The sequence below is a fragment of the Neodiprion fabricii genome, chromosome 5 (assembly GCF_021155785.1).
Source record: "Neodiprion fabricii isolate iyNeoFabr1 chromosome 5, iyNeoFabr1.1, whole genome shotgun sequence".
In the NCBI taxonomy this organism is placed as follows: Eukaryota; Metazoa; Arthropoda; class Insecta; order Hymenoptera; family Diprionidae; genus Neodiprion; species Neodiprion fabricii.
Window position 1 is genome coordinate 30,723,446 of NC_060243.1, and position 12,379 is coordinate 30,735,824.

At 37.1% G+C, this 12,379-nt stretch overlaps 3 protein-coding genes across 7 annotated transcripts; 2 read left to right on the top strand and 1 right to left on the bottom strand.

Annotated features, from left to right (window-relative positions):
* Window positions 1–151: 151 nt before the first annotated feature.
* On the top strand, window positions 152–2,515 carry LOC124182887 (deaminated glutathione amidase). Of its 5 annotated transcripts, none has more exons than XM_046570669.1 (7): window positions 152–222; window positions 708–839; window positions 1,011–1,155; window positions 1,285–1,440; window positions 1,592–1,798; window positions 1,878–2,090; window positions 2,178–2,515. In XM_046570669.1, the coding sequence occupies exons 2-7, from the start codon at window positions 784–786 to the stop codon at window positions 2,346–2,348; spliced, it is 948 nt and encodes a 315-aa protein (XP_046426625.1). In that variant the 5' UTR covers window positions 152–222; window positions 708–783; the 3' UTR covers window positions 2,349–2,515. The 5 variants fall into 5 exon arrangements, with proteins under 5 accessions (XP_046426625.1, XP_046426624.1, XP_046426627.1 ...); XM_046570668.1 differs by having other exon boundaries at window positions 208–334; XM_046570671.1 differs by having other exon boundaries at window positions 208–334; window positions 1,014–1,155.
* On the bottom strand, window positions 2,362–3,864 carry LOC124182889 (ER membrane protein complex subunit 3). The gene is made up of 3 exons (XM_046570675.1): window positions 3,680–3,864; window positions 3,244–3,500; window positions 2,362–3,021 (listed from the first exon to the last, which is right to left on the bottom strand). Exons 1-3 carry the CDS (start codon window positions 3,826–3,828, stop codon window positions 2,648–2,650), a joined length of 780 nt encoding a protein of 259 aa, XP_046426631.1. The 5' UTR covers window positions 3,829–3,864; the 3' UTR covers window positions 2,362–2,647.
* An 828-nt stretch (window positions 3,865–4,692) lies between these two features.
* On the top strand, window positions 4,693–11,122 carry LOC124182881 (protein tyrosine phosphatase domain-containing protein 1-like). The gene is made up of 10 exons (XM_046570661.1): window positions 4,693–4,955; window positions 5,144–5,362; window positions 5,987–6,183; window positions 6,740–6,862; window positions 8,829–9,133; window positions 9,233–9,443; window positions 9,520–9,624; window positions 9,697–9,920; window positions 10,347–10,680; window positions 10,827–11,122. The coding sequence occupies exons 2-10, from the start codon at window positions 5,145–5,147 to the stop codon at window positions 11,021–11,023; spliced, it is 1,914 nt and encodes a 637-aa protein (XP_046426617.1). The 5' UTR covers window positions 4,693–4,955; window position 5,144; the 3' UTR covers window positions 11,024–11,122.
* The last annotated feature ends 1,257 nt before the right edge of the window (window positions 11,123–12,379 follow it).

Sequence of the window (12,379 nt, forward strand, 5' to 3'; positions counted from 1 at the left end):
CCAATAATTTTAATTTCATTCAGAGATTAATTCGATTCAGTGATCAGAAATTGCATCAAGCGAATAATTAATGAGAAGGAAGCAGATCTAGATTAAGATCATATTTTTGCGTGTACATTCATATTACTAAATATACGAGTTTCATTCAATCCCAATTGTACTGATCATATATCGATGTGCGATTTGACATTCGTTATCAGAATTACATAACCAAAGATATATGTATGTATAATATTGCAAGCATTCTACGTTCTAACTTAATTACAACACCTGCCACTTGTTAGTTGTTTTAGTGACGGCAGAATATATTGTTCATTCAACGATTATTTGCAAGGTTGGAATATAAATTTCTTACGATAGCTCAAAGCATTTTATTATATTTGAAATTGCCTATGAGGCTAAACCCTAGTCGATTTCCACGTTGTCGCATATATCTCCAAATATTGAAGTCAACAATACTCTAATGAATTTTCGTTTGTCGCAAAAATCAAGAAATAGCATGAATTCTACGAAGTTACTATTGCGATTTCGTAGAATCCATGCCATTTCTTTATTTGGGTCTAAAAAAAAATGTATGAGCTGTTCAGCCCCTTGTCGCATATGAAATACGTAGACTTTGATATTTGGAAATACATACGTCAACAATGAAATCGACCCGGATACTCCTTTCAGTGTTTTCTTAATCTTTTACAATTTTGTATCCTCAGTCTGTTGGGTAGAACTTACCAAAAACATGATCGCATTTAGCCACTAATACTATGAAGATTCATTTGATCAAAAGCTATGATTCGATCGCTCATCCTGCCTCTTCCATCTCTATGTCAATTTACTTGCAACAGGTAACAGCGAATGACATTCATTAATGTTATATAAACAATGTTGCGAACCATTTGGTCAAAATGTAGCATTAAAGTAGCACCGTTTCAAATTTCTCCTTTCAATCCTTATGATAGTTACTACCGTGGTAACTGCTATTAAAGCTATTCTAATATATTTTTTTTTTTTATCAGTAGCATATTTGTGGCAACTCGCGCGTTATCCACAATGTCCACGCGATTAGTAGCTGTTTGTCAAATGACGTCTACTGGGGACAGAGAAAAAAATTTTGAGGTCGTCTCGAGCCTCGTATCTCAAGCTAAAGGAAACAACGCCTGCGTAAGAACTGTTTACTCACATCTCGGATTAATTTACTCAAGGCAGAAAATTCAAAACACTACATTTCAGTAGAGAATAAGGTTACTCACTTTTCGGTTGAGCACCATAAAGAATACTTACTTTTCCCAGATTGCCATGTTTCCAGAGGCTTGCGATTATTTGGCAGATAATAAGAAGGATATCGTAGCAATGGCAGAGCCACTCGACGGAGAATTGATGAGGCGATACAAATGTTTAGCCCGGAATCATGACATCTGTTTATCATTAGGAGGAATTCACGAAAAAGTATGTAACTAGGAATGAACCCGTATTATCTGTATACTCTTGCTGCTGAACTAGATGGTCATTCGTTTATTCGATTGAAATCAATTAAAAATTTACTCCTACCTAAATAAAAAAAAACTAAAAATTAATTAGCAATAATCCTTGCTTTTAGTCCGCTGAGAATCGTGACAAAATTTACAACTCACACGTTTTAATAAACAACAGGGGTGAAATGGTCGCAGTCTACAGAAAAATACATTTATTTGATATGGATAATCCAGAGACGGGAGTTAGGTTAATGGAATCAGACTATGTGGATAGAGGTGGTGAAATTTTACCACCTGTACAGACTCCAGCTGGACTAATGGGCTTGAGTATCGTATCCTTTCGATTGGTTATAATGAGTCCGATAATTTGAGTTTGTTTGGATTCCTTACAAACTGAAACACATTGAACAGTGTTACGACATGCGTTTCCCTGAAATATCTCTGAGTTTGAGAAAAATGGGGGCCCAAATACTGACGTTTCCCTCCGCATTCACGTATCAAACGGGTGCTGCTCATTGGGAGGTAATTCTGAGGGCTAGAGCAATAGAAAGCCAATGCTACGTCATTGCAGCGGCTCAAACAGGAGCACACAATAAGAAGCGTGTTAGTTGGGGACATGCGATGGTAATTGCAATTTTTTTAAGCTTCCAAACGATTCATAGGATCATTGTCTTTGGAAATCCTGCAATTTTATGTCTTTCGGTTTTACAGATTGTCGACCCGTGGGGAACGGTGATAGCACAATGCGCGGAAAGAACAGGTATCGCTGTAGCTGAAATAGACCTGGACTTGTTGGATAAAATTCGTAAAAATATGCCATGCGATAAACATAGGCGTACAGATTTATATCCTGAATTAAAGCCTCTGGAACAGTTCAAATAAATAAAACCGTTCATTGAAGTTGATTGCCGAATTCGATTTATTGGCATTCAAATACATTCCGTTGTAGATTTTGAGATAGAGTGCCTAGTCTTCGTGGGGGCAAAAAGTACGTGTCGTGTTTCATTTTCGGACGAAAAGTGATTAAAACGAAATAAATAAAAGAATTGCAAAAAAAAAATAAAAATTAATAACAAGAAAAATACTTCATTTCACGTTTTGTACACATCATTCTTCCCATACTGTACATATTACCTAAAACGATATATAAGAGAATTCATCTAATGAATCTACCTTAGCGCTTAATTGGTTTTGCTTTGGTGATAAATGCTTTCCGCAGATTCTGGGGTATTCTGCGGGCCCAATAGATCAGCATCAGCTCCGTTTAGAGCCCAATTATGCTCGCATATTTCCAAGGCTTCCCACTCCGCTTTAAAAGCAGCTTTCGGATCCGGTGGCATAGACATAGCCGCTCCAGAAACTTGGTCTTGTAATAGTCTGGATGTGTCGGCAGCGTTGTTTTCACCTAGTACCAACGTGTAAATAGACCTGAGACCAAACACATTCAGGAAATACCAAGAGGCCGAAGAAACCCAAGCCGCATCCAGTGTCATAAGTTCAATACCACGCTGTAGCATCGGTTTGAACCGCAAAGTCAGTGGGAATGGTACTTTTGCTGTAATTAATAATCAGGATTGAATAAGGACACGATACATGGCAGAAAAAGATCACTTGAAAAGTGCAGTTTTAAAATGATAGAGAAGAACGTGACAGTGATTGTACACTTCTCAGTCATAAAATTGGCCACATTCATTTTGCATCCTGGGCCTTGACGATAATCAAACCGCTGTACTTTTTCAAACATGACCCTTGTAAATGGATTGAGATTCGTAGTTACTTGTAACAAAGCCTGAAAACATCCAGTTAATCCAGCCTCCAATCAAGACCATGGGAAGGACATTGGTCACGTTTCCCTTCAGCATGTCGGTCATCATACTGGGATCGGTCATTGGATTCTGAGATACTGGCGCTCGTTTTTGTGTCTTGAAGTATCCAGTTTCTTCGTTGTTGAAAAAATGTCGACGCATTATGAACGCTGACTTGGGTATATACTGTCCATTCTCTCGCAGCATCCTGGAGCGAATCATCACTTGGCTGAAAATCGAAACAACACTCTCATGCATTGTGAACAATTTTTTTTTAAGCGAGGATGTCTGGAAGGCGCAACATGCATTGGTCGTTTAATTATTTACTCAATATTACGTATTTCAGGACTGCATGTACAAGTTGAGGTTAGGAGAGTCGGTTTTGGGCTGGGTAGGTTTCTCGCTCACCTGTCTTGAACCTGGTGAACTTCGACCTTTTTCTGGGACGCGAGAAGCATTGAGACATAGTGACGAACTATTCCTACTAAAAACGTTATCACTACGATGGGTAAAAATACCCAACCGCGAATATTCGAGTCAAGTAACAACTCGGCCATGTTTGATCACTACGTAAACTTCCCAGTTGTCAACCGCAAAGACACTGCAGTGATAATTTTCTACCTACCGCGCATCTCACGGCGCGTAGAAATCGTATTCGACTGGCAACATAACATCTTTTATGCCAAATATATATTAATATGTATGTCGTAACATGCAGAATGATGTTGAAATCAAAGTTTCAAAAGTCTAATTTCTGCAACCCTAATTTCCACGGTAAAAATCTACACCCGCTATAGTCGCAGCCGTTTAGCAAATCGAATTTTGAAATTCGAAAATCGAACGTTCTGAATACCGCCGCGTCATGTGTGTACGCTTAGTTGCCAGTCAGCAGGAGTACCCAAATAAATAATCCTACGTGCCTACGATTGCCGCCAATAAGGCATTAAATGATTCTCACCCAATGCTTTCACCAAAGACAAATGTTTATTACTTAAAAATACACCTACATGTATAAAAATTATATTGCAGTAATTGAAAGATCCATCAAGCGTGTATAAAGCTTAGACAATCACACGATTTGCAGATTTGATAATTATAAATGGCTCGACGGTTTGTGATTCAATTTGAAACCGATTTAATAAACAAAAGAACCATGATCGACAATTTAAACGCAACAAGACGTTTTATGCTTGTAAAATCGTTTTTGAGACGGCAAAGAAGTTCTAAGCATTCGAAATTTTTTCGACAACTTTTGGGGTCGATGTTGTCTGCAGATTCATACGCTCTATAGTCGAGACAACACTTGCCAGAAATTAGACTCACACGCAAGCGCAGTGAACCGTTTAGACCGAATAACAGTTGTCATATAGTAGGGCCTCATGCCATATATTACCCGTACTTTCAGCCCCGAGTATTCGACCCCCGCGTTTGAATCGATCAATTCAACGTGCCGCGGAGAACCGCAGAGCGCGAAACGGCAGAAGCATGTTGTTATACATAGGTACATAACGCACTGTTTCGCGCACTGAATAGCGGCGGGTTACGAGAGAACCGCGAGAGGTAAAAAATGTTGACTCAAATTTGAAAGAAGCCGAAATAAAGAATCGTTCGAAAGTTCAACGATGAGATGGATCAACCAAGAGGCCTTATACCAAGTGTCGAAGCATTAAAATTTCCAATCTACGTAAGTTAATTTTATACATCAATATTGTGTTCTGCTTGCACTACCGAAAAGGTTCAATGTGCGTAATTCACTTTATCCGGACAATGGCGATGAGCACTGTAAACAATTATTCACGGCAATACATGCGTTATTTTGAATTTCGAAAGCGATTTTTGTCTCTGGCATACTATGAACGACACGTTTTGCAGCATGGATGTGGGATCCTTGATCCCGGCTGGTCTGCAACCGAATCGATTAAACCTAACGAATGTAACGGCCGGATACAACAAGATATCGGAAAATCTGAGGAAACTTGCCCCGTCGGCGATGCAATGCGCTATTTTCTGCGGCGGTTCTAGGTGCAAATATGAAAATCCGAAAGCGTGGCCTCCCGTCCATATGGCTATACAGGACATCTACTCCCACTGGTGAGCCGATTTGATCATCGCCTGCACCAGGTTTTTAATCCTTGAAATCGCATCTTCGATTGTACAAATATACCCGTGTGTCATTAAAGTCTAAAATGCATATCCTGGTCGCGTTGTCCGTTGTTTGATCGTTTTTTCGGCCATCCAGTTACAGCGAAGGATAACGCATCACTTATACAGGTGCCTGCATGAATAGTGAATATCGATTGTCCGGGGCTATGACACGAATCCTCAATAAGCCGTTTCCTTTTCTATACAATTACGCAAAACTGTATGTCAATGACTACAGCCCACGCCTGTCAAACACTTGCTCTATATTTTCAGAAAAATTCAGAGTATATAATCTAAAAAACAACTGCGAATAAACTGACTCGACTTTTTATTCGATTTGTGAAACAACTTTATATTAATCGTGTACGTTATAAGAAGCTTATTATTATTCAAATTAATTCCACTGCAGTAGACTCGATCGATAAGATTGAAAAATCACAATGAAAGGCGTATTAAACTGAACACAAAAATGTTACGAGCTGGAAAACTATCCGATCATCACATATCGTACATTCTAAGGAGACAGTTATGCGAATCCTGATATGACTATTCCGGTTATCGAATTTCGTCCAGGGTCACCGAGGACGTTTTGGCGATGGCACGACCGAGCACAGAGCAAATAGTGAAGAAGAAAATTGTCGCGCAATTTCAGGCATGGGGGATTAAGACGATCATCAATCTCCAGACTCCTGGAGAACACGCGAGCTGCGGGGGACCTTTGGAAGACAGTGGATTCAGCTACGACCCGAACGTCTTTATGGCCGATAAAAGTGAGCATTTTTCACCTATAATCTAGCTACCAAGTAATCGAACGCGACACGAATCAATTACGCTGTTTTTCGCAAATTTGGGACCAAGAAGATCAACGTCGTTTGAATTGTCCCAGAAAAGGATTAAAAAACTACCGTACGACTTTTTGTTGTGTTGAAATTTCGGATTCAGAGTCGAAAATTCCTGCTTTTTGTATAACGTAAAATAATTGAGTCGTATTTATCAATTTCCGTTACAAACTATAATTTCGACATTGATGTACAATTGAATTTTAACACTTTAATGATACGTATAATACCTCAGCGTCGTGGGTAACGAGTTACACATGGTACCTTTGATTTTTAAATCAATCTATGCTAATTGCTTTGCTTTTTCTTTTTTACAATTGAAAACAAAAGAGAAAACGGATCACCAAATTATTCTTCCCAAAATTATTAAAACTTTTATGAAAATGAGAAAGTCCAAAAAAATTTTTCATTATGAATTGAGAACAAAAAAATTTCTCTCAATTCCGAAACACGACGTCCTTTTTGACAACGAAGTGGTACGTTATAGTTTACTACTACAATTTCGCATGGAAGGACTACGGGGACGCGACCCTGGGAAAGCTCTTGGACATGGTGAAGGTCGTCGCGTTCGCCGTTCAGGAAGGCAGAGTGGCTATACATTGTCATGCTGGTAAGTAAACGAGCTCGAGTGTTTCAAAATAAGAAAATAAAACGACGAAAACAGGGGAAAAAAAAGAAAAAAAAAAAAACGGACGACCGAAAGCGGAAATAATAATTAATCACGTCAAGTGACTTGCCTAATATCATAAAAGTTGTATAATAATGAGCGTAAAAAGAACCGATACAAATCTCTCCCCTTGTGTAAAAATACATAAATATATGTATTTGTATATGTATATATGTCACGTATGTGTAAAGTGCTGATTGTAGTTGCTTTTCAACGCACGCGGCCTGTTGAGATCGTTGTGATAATTACTAACGAATAGGCGGAGAGAGTTAAGGGGATAACAAATAAAAAAGAAAAAAAAAACAAAAAACAATATTAGTAATAATAAAAGTCTACGCACTTCACTCTACATCATGCACGATAATTGATTATTTATGCACAGTCGCATGTTTATTTAATTTATATATTCAAGATTGGATACCACGTTACCGTCATGTTTTTTACTTGCGATAGGAATTTTTTTCGAATAATTTTACGAAGTAACCGAAATTAGTACGTTTCCTTTGCATGTTATATTTAAATAGGAAAGAGTATTGAGCTTAAAATTCTGGACTTCGGGATTTTTTACACGGTAAAAATTAACGTTAATAAACTCTGTTCTCTAGCATGTATTAAAAAAATTTGCCCAAATTTAAAACTATCGTACACGTACGTGTACTTGTAATGCCATTTTCATTTTAACGATGGTACAAATATATCTCTGCATTTAGCTTGAAAGCTCATCAATTTATCGATTTTACAATTATTATAGTGTGTATAATACATGTATCGTCTAATTGCGACTCTTGTAACTTGAATGTTAAGGGTATTACTATATTTACAGCATTGTATCGTTAGAATGTTTACCAATTATTCGAAATATGAGTTGTACATAGTTTTCTGTGAAATTCAAGGATCTCTTTCCTTCATCCTTCCTCATAATCCGACGGTAAAAGGTATATGAAATCAAATTTAAACTTTTCGCCGTGCGGCGTTCGTTCAGTTGGAATTTGCAATAAGTTAAAAGCTGGGGTTGATTCGTGGCCAGAAAATAACTCGACTTGTCTGAAAACACTAATCTACTCCTGAGCCTGGAAAAGTTGTGAGACTAATATTATCATTATATCGCAAGAGCACGATATGTTTGCTGTATAGTACAAAGGATATTTTCTGGACGAATTCTGTAAACTTCCCTTTATACCTATAATATTATACATGAATCGTATTGATCACTGATTGACTGCACTTAATACACTAAAGTGTCAATTGCTATTTCTTAGCTCAAAGAACAATTGCCCAAAAGATATATTTACCTATTACTTTATCAGACGTTAATTAATTGCTCGTCGTTACGCGGTGTGAAAAAAAAATTGTTCTAATCGTGTGATACAAGAATATGATTTGAATAATAAAATAAAATTTACCAAGAAATTGACATTCAAGTTCATTCGGTATATGATAAAAAGTACACTACTCCGAATGAGTCGTATTAGATTATAAATAGTATCTTATTTTGTCGTATTTCAATCTACGTATCTGGCTTGCGCAGAAAAATTAAAACTTACCAGCTTCAAAGAAGTTTTCTGTGCCTTGATACTTGAATAATTAACCTAAGGAGTACCAGTAACCAGGAACCAGTTGGTTAGCTAAAACAATCAATACTTGTTGTATATTTACAGAAAATAGTCTTTTGAATAAAATGGGCGATCGCAGAGTGAAATCGACCGATTATCTGCTAAAATTTTAATAATTTTAAAGTGATTTCGAACAAAGCATCGATATCCAAGCGTTTGCTTATAATTCCAACATATTTCGAACAGTCGATGTATACGTCTAGAATTTCCTCGAAACAATGTCTTTACGTTTCCAGCCATATTTGTCAATAAAAATGTCCAATGTCCATATTATCTCTAATTTAATTATTCCCCAGGTCTCGGAAGAACCGGCGTTCTAATAGCCTGTTACCTGGTCTACAGTCTTCGGGTGAGAGCAAACGACGCTATAAGATTCGTGCGACTGAAGAGACCCAACGCAGTACAAACAAGAGGGCAGATTCTCTGTGTCCAAGAATTCGAGCACTACGTTCTTCCACACATGATGGTATTTGCACCTCGTGACATTTCAACCGGCAATCGATCATCTACCAAGGCACCATGCGGCCTACGTTCTTACATGAGAAAACAGTCCAACATTCTTCACGGCTACGATCAGCGGACTTTCAAGCACATCCCAAAAGTTTGTGATAAGCTTAAACGCGTTTCTATAATATTCAGAAGGCTTGAAGCGCTGAATATAGTGTTTGTTTGTTTTTTATTTTTTTACTCTCACTTTCAGATCGTCTTCGTAATTTGCGAGCGAATACTTCAGCTCTGCGATTGTCGAAGTGACAACTCACCTTCCGAAATAGAATTTTTAGTATCCAGTGTACCTTTTACGCAGAAATTCTTGTACAATAGAATTGAGAAGATGAGAATTGACGGAGGCAACATGCAACATTCCTGCTCTTGGGCCGATTCCTTGGCGGATACTTCCTTCGATGGCTCTGGTAAAGGAAAAACAATTGAATTTTGTTAGAACGTTTGTATTATGCGCTCGAGTTACTATTCGTTGGATTTTCCAAGGCTCAACGGTTTGCGGTGAAGATTCGAATCGAGACACGTCGGAGGATGTGTCGGCGATTTCTTGTTCCTCGCCGGAGGCTCCGTCATGCGTTTCGGAATACTCTGGTAGGGAGGATTTATGATTTGCAACGATCACCTGAAATCTAGAAATACTGTTAAAACTCCTACCAATTTCAGTTCTGGATGACAATTTCATTGACGATGTACTAGGAGATGGTATACGTGATCAACATCTCTACGAGAACGGCTGTTACAAAGAACTGCAATCCCAGCTTGACATGAAAGCTGCGGTGCAGAGCAAAATTAACGACTTTGTAGGCGCGGATGAAGCAGCCCAGGCTCTGCTCTTTGACTACGAACTCTTACCAGTATCTAGAATAACACGGATTCACGAGTATCAGGTACATCGATGATTGTAACTTTGTTTAGTCAGTTTAGTTGCACTCTACATCGTAGAAGGTAACGTCGTTTAGGCTGCTGCAAATCGATCTACTGCGCATTCTGTCTGCGCGCATTTCAAATTTCCCGCCGTTGCGCATGCGCGGTAGGTCGATTTGAGGTTAGAAAAATTTTAGTGGCTTAAAAGCCCTACAGCCTATCCAATAGTATCGAAAACAAATTTAACATCTAAAGATATTGGACTTTGTGGTATTTTTAGTGTATCCTTGAGTCGAGTCGAATGTTTTCAGCATGATATTGAGAATTTCAAATACCTTTGCACTTCCGCAAATTTATCCCGTGAAAATCACTCGTCCATAGATCTGTAAATAGCTCCTCATTCAAAAAATATTCAAGCAAGATTTAATGATTTAAAACTAAACTTACAGATCGATCTGAACAACAGACAAACTGCGTGGCAGAGACTCGAGCTTGAAACGGATCTTCACGTTCTATCCGCCCTTCTTTATGACTGGTTGGAAAATTTGAAATACCCGGTTCTCGACAAGGACGATTTGAGCTTGATAGTTGTGTGGGGTTCGAACGTCGAGAAGTGTCTCGAAAAATTGGATGTCTGCGATGGATACTTGATCGAGTATCTTTTGAGATTTATCTTGAGACTGAGACCCTTATCTTTAGAGGGACAAACTCTCTTGATCAAGAGGCTGATGGCTGCTCTGACACAGCAGGCAGTATGGATAAATCGGACATTGCTACCGTCGGGTGAATTTAAAGAAGACTTATAACGCGTTCAATTGTTCCAATTCCAGTATAACGGAAATTTGCATATATTTATTTATTTATTTATTGATCTATTTTTGTATTTTTATTTTATTTTATTTTATTTTTTTTTGTTTTTTTTTTTTCAGGAAAAGAATTCGGTAAACTGCGCGGAGGTACTTGCGGAAAATTGAATGATTTTCTGGTCGGGATGATGAGTTTTATTATGGAGATTAATACTGTGGACATTGACCGTTCCGTGTCGACATTTTTTTGGTCAACAGCAAACCTTCCACAGGAGAATGATCGGGAAGAAGATAACGAGGACGTTGTACAGTCCGCGTAGAAAAAAAAAAAATGAAATGAAATGGTTAAAATATCGATCTGTTGCCGGTTATTTTTCTCAAGTACGTAAATAAATAATGAAAACGCCACTTAGTACAAATTAAGCGTACAATTAGAACATAAGATACCTAAGATAAGCTTTGAAATATTTCTTTGCAACTGGTTGAATATACATAGACTCTTTTAACACTCTCCATTTGTTTTTTTTTTTTTTTTTTTTTTTTTTTTTAAGTTATATATTACGTGTAATGTATATAAAATAAGAGAGATAAAAAATGAATGCGGAATATTTTTTGATTAGAAAATATGGAATATTTTTTAAATTCAGAAAGTTCAAACTTACGGAGACGCATCTTTTGGTAAATACTGTACTATAATATAAATGACGTTCTAAGCTAATAAATATTTGAAGTTCATCCGTCAAGACATAGATGTGTGAGTCTGTAAAAATAAAAAAATTTCATGAAACAGATGTAGGACTTGGAAGAAGTTTAAGAATTTTAACACAGTTTTATGCAACATCCAATTTGATACGTGGCACGTCTGTCTAAAGTTCAATCGGCAATAATCAAAGTTAATAATAAACATTAACTAATAGACAGAAACCAGAGTTATTTTTTGCAACCTACCCTTTCAACTGTTGATCATCTATAGCAGAACAACTGTTAATGAAAAAATCACATTTTACAGAAGCATTTGTACACATAGTTTTTCGATTACAACTATTCGCCACAGCGATTGTTAGAAAAAATGGATTTCAAACGAAATTTCAAATGTATAAGTAGCTAATTTATTGTTATATTATTTGAGTTATAAATATTCATTATTGATTCACTGGTTTTAACACCCCGTCTGTCTAACGCATCAACTATTTCACAATAATTATCGCATTATATTTTCAGACTTAAATAGTACGACAGGTGGTATTTTATTGAGAATGGATCCTATTCTGCACGTCATCCAATTCTGTACATAATATAACCTTGCAGGTAAGTTTGTAATGTGTTAGCCACCACATATCACATTAAGGTAAGTGTACCAGTTGTTCACCCTGTTCCAATTATTGACCTTTTTTTTTTATTGCATCTGTTTGATCCTTAGTTCTAAAATTACCAAAAAAATAAAATTTTTAATGTCTAACCCACTAGCGATTGGTTTAAATCATCGAGAAATTCACAATTTTTGCCGTCAATTTACAATTTTGGAAAATAAAAGCTTCAATAATTAGGTCTAAACGTGTTAATAACTGGTACACTTAAATTATTTATTTTTTATGAAGTTTTTTTCCAAGAAAACACATCGTTTCTTTGATAAAAATATTAAGGCGGGGTTTTCTTCTGTTTTTTTTTCTTTTTTC

Excerpts from the sequence above, each read along its gene's own strand:
- LOC124182887 (XM_046570669.1), top strand. The coding sequence starts at position 784 with ATGATTCGATCGCTCATCCTGCCTCTTCCATCTCTATGTCAATTTACT. Across the intron at positions 840-1,010 it reads TGTCAATTTACTTGCAACAG|TAGCATATTTGTGGCAACTC; the intron begins GTAACAGCGAAT and ends TTTTTTTATCAG. Across the intron at positions 1,441-1,591 it reads TAGGAGGAATTCACGAAAAA|TCCGCTGAGAATCGTGACAA; the intron begins GTATGTAACTAG and ends CCTTGCTTTTAG.
- LOC124182889 (XM_046570675.1), bottom strand. The coding sequence starts at position 3,828 with ATGGCCGAGTTGTTACTTGACTCGAATATTCGCGGTTGGGTATTTTTA. Across the intron at positions 3,501-3,679 it reads GTTCACCAGGTTCAAGACAG|CCAAGTGATGATTCGCTCCA; the intron begins GTGAGCGAGAAA and ends TTCGATTTTCAG. Across the intron at positions 3,022-3,243 it reads GTTTTCAGGCTTTGTTACAA|CAAAAGTACCATTCCCACTG; the intron begins GTAACTACGAAT and ends TATTAATTACAG.
- LOC124182881 (XM_046570661.1), top strand. The coding sequence starts at position 5,145 with ATGGATGTGGGATCCTTGATCCCGGCTGGTCTGCAACCGAATCGATTA. Across the intron at positions 9,134-9,232 it reads CTTTCAAGCACATCCCAAAA|ATCGTCTTCGTAATTTGCGA; the intron begins GTTTGTGATAAG and ends TCTCACTTTCAG. Across the intron at positions 9,625-9,696 it reads ATGCGTTTCGGAATACTCTG|TTCTGGATGACAATTTCATT; the intron begins GTAGGGAGGATT and ends TACCAATTTCAG.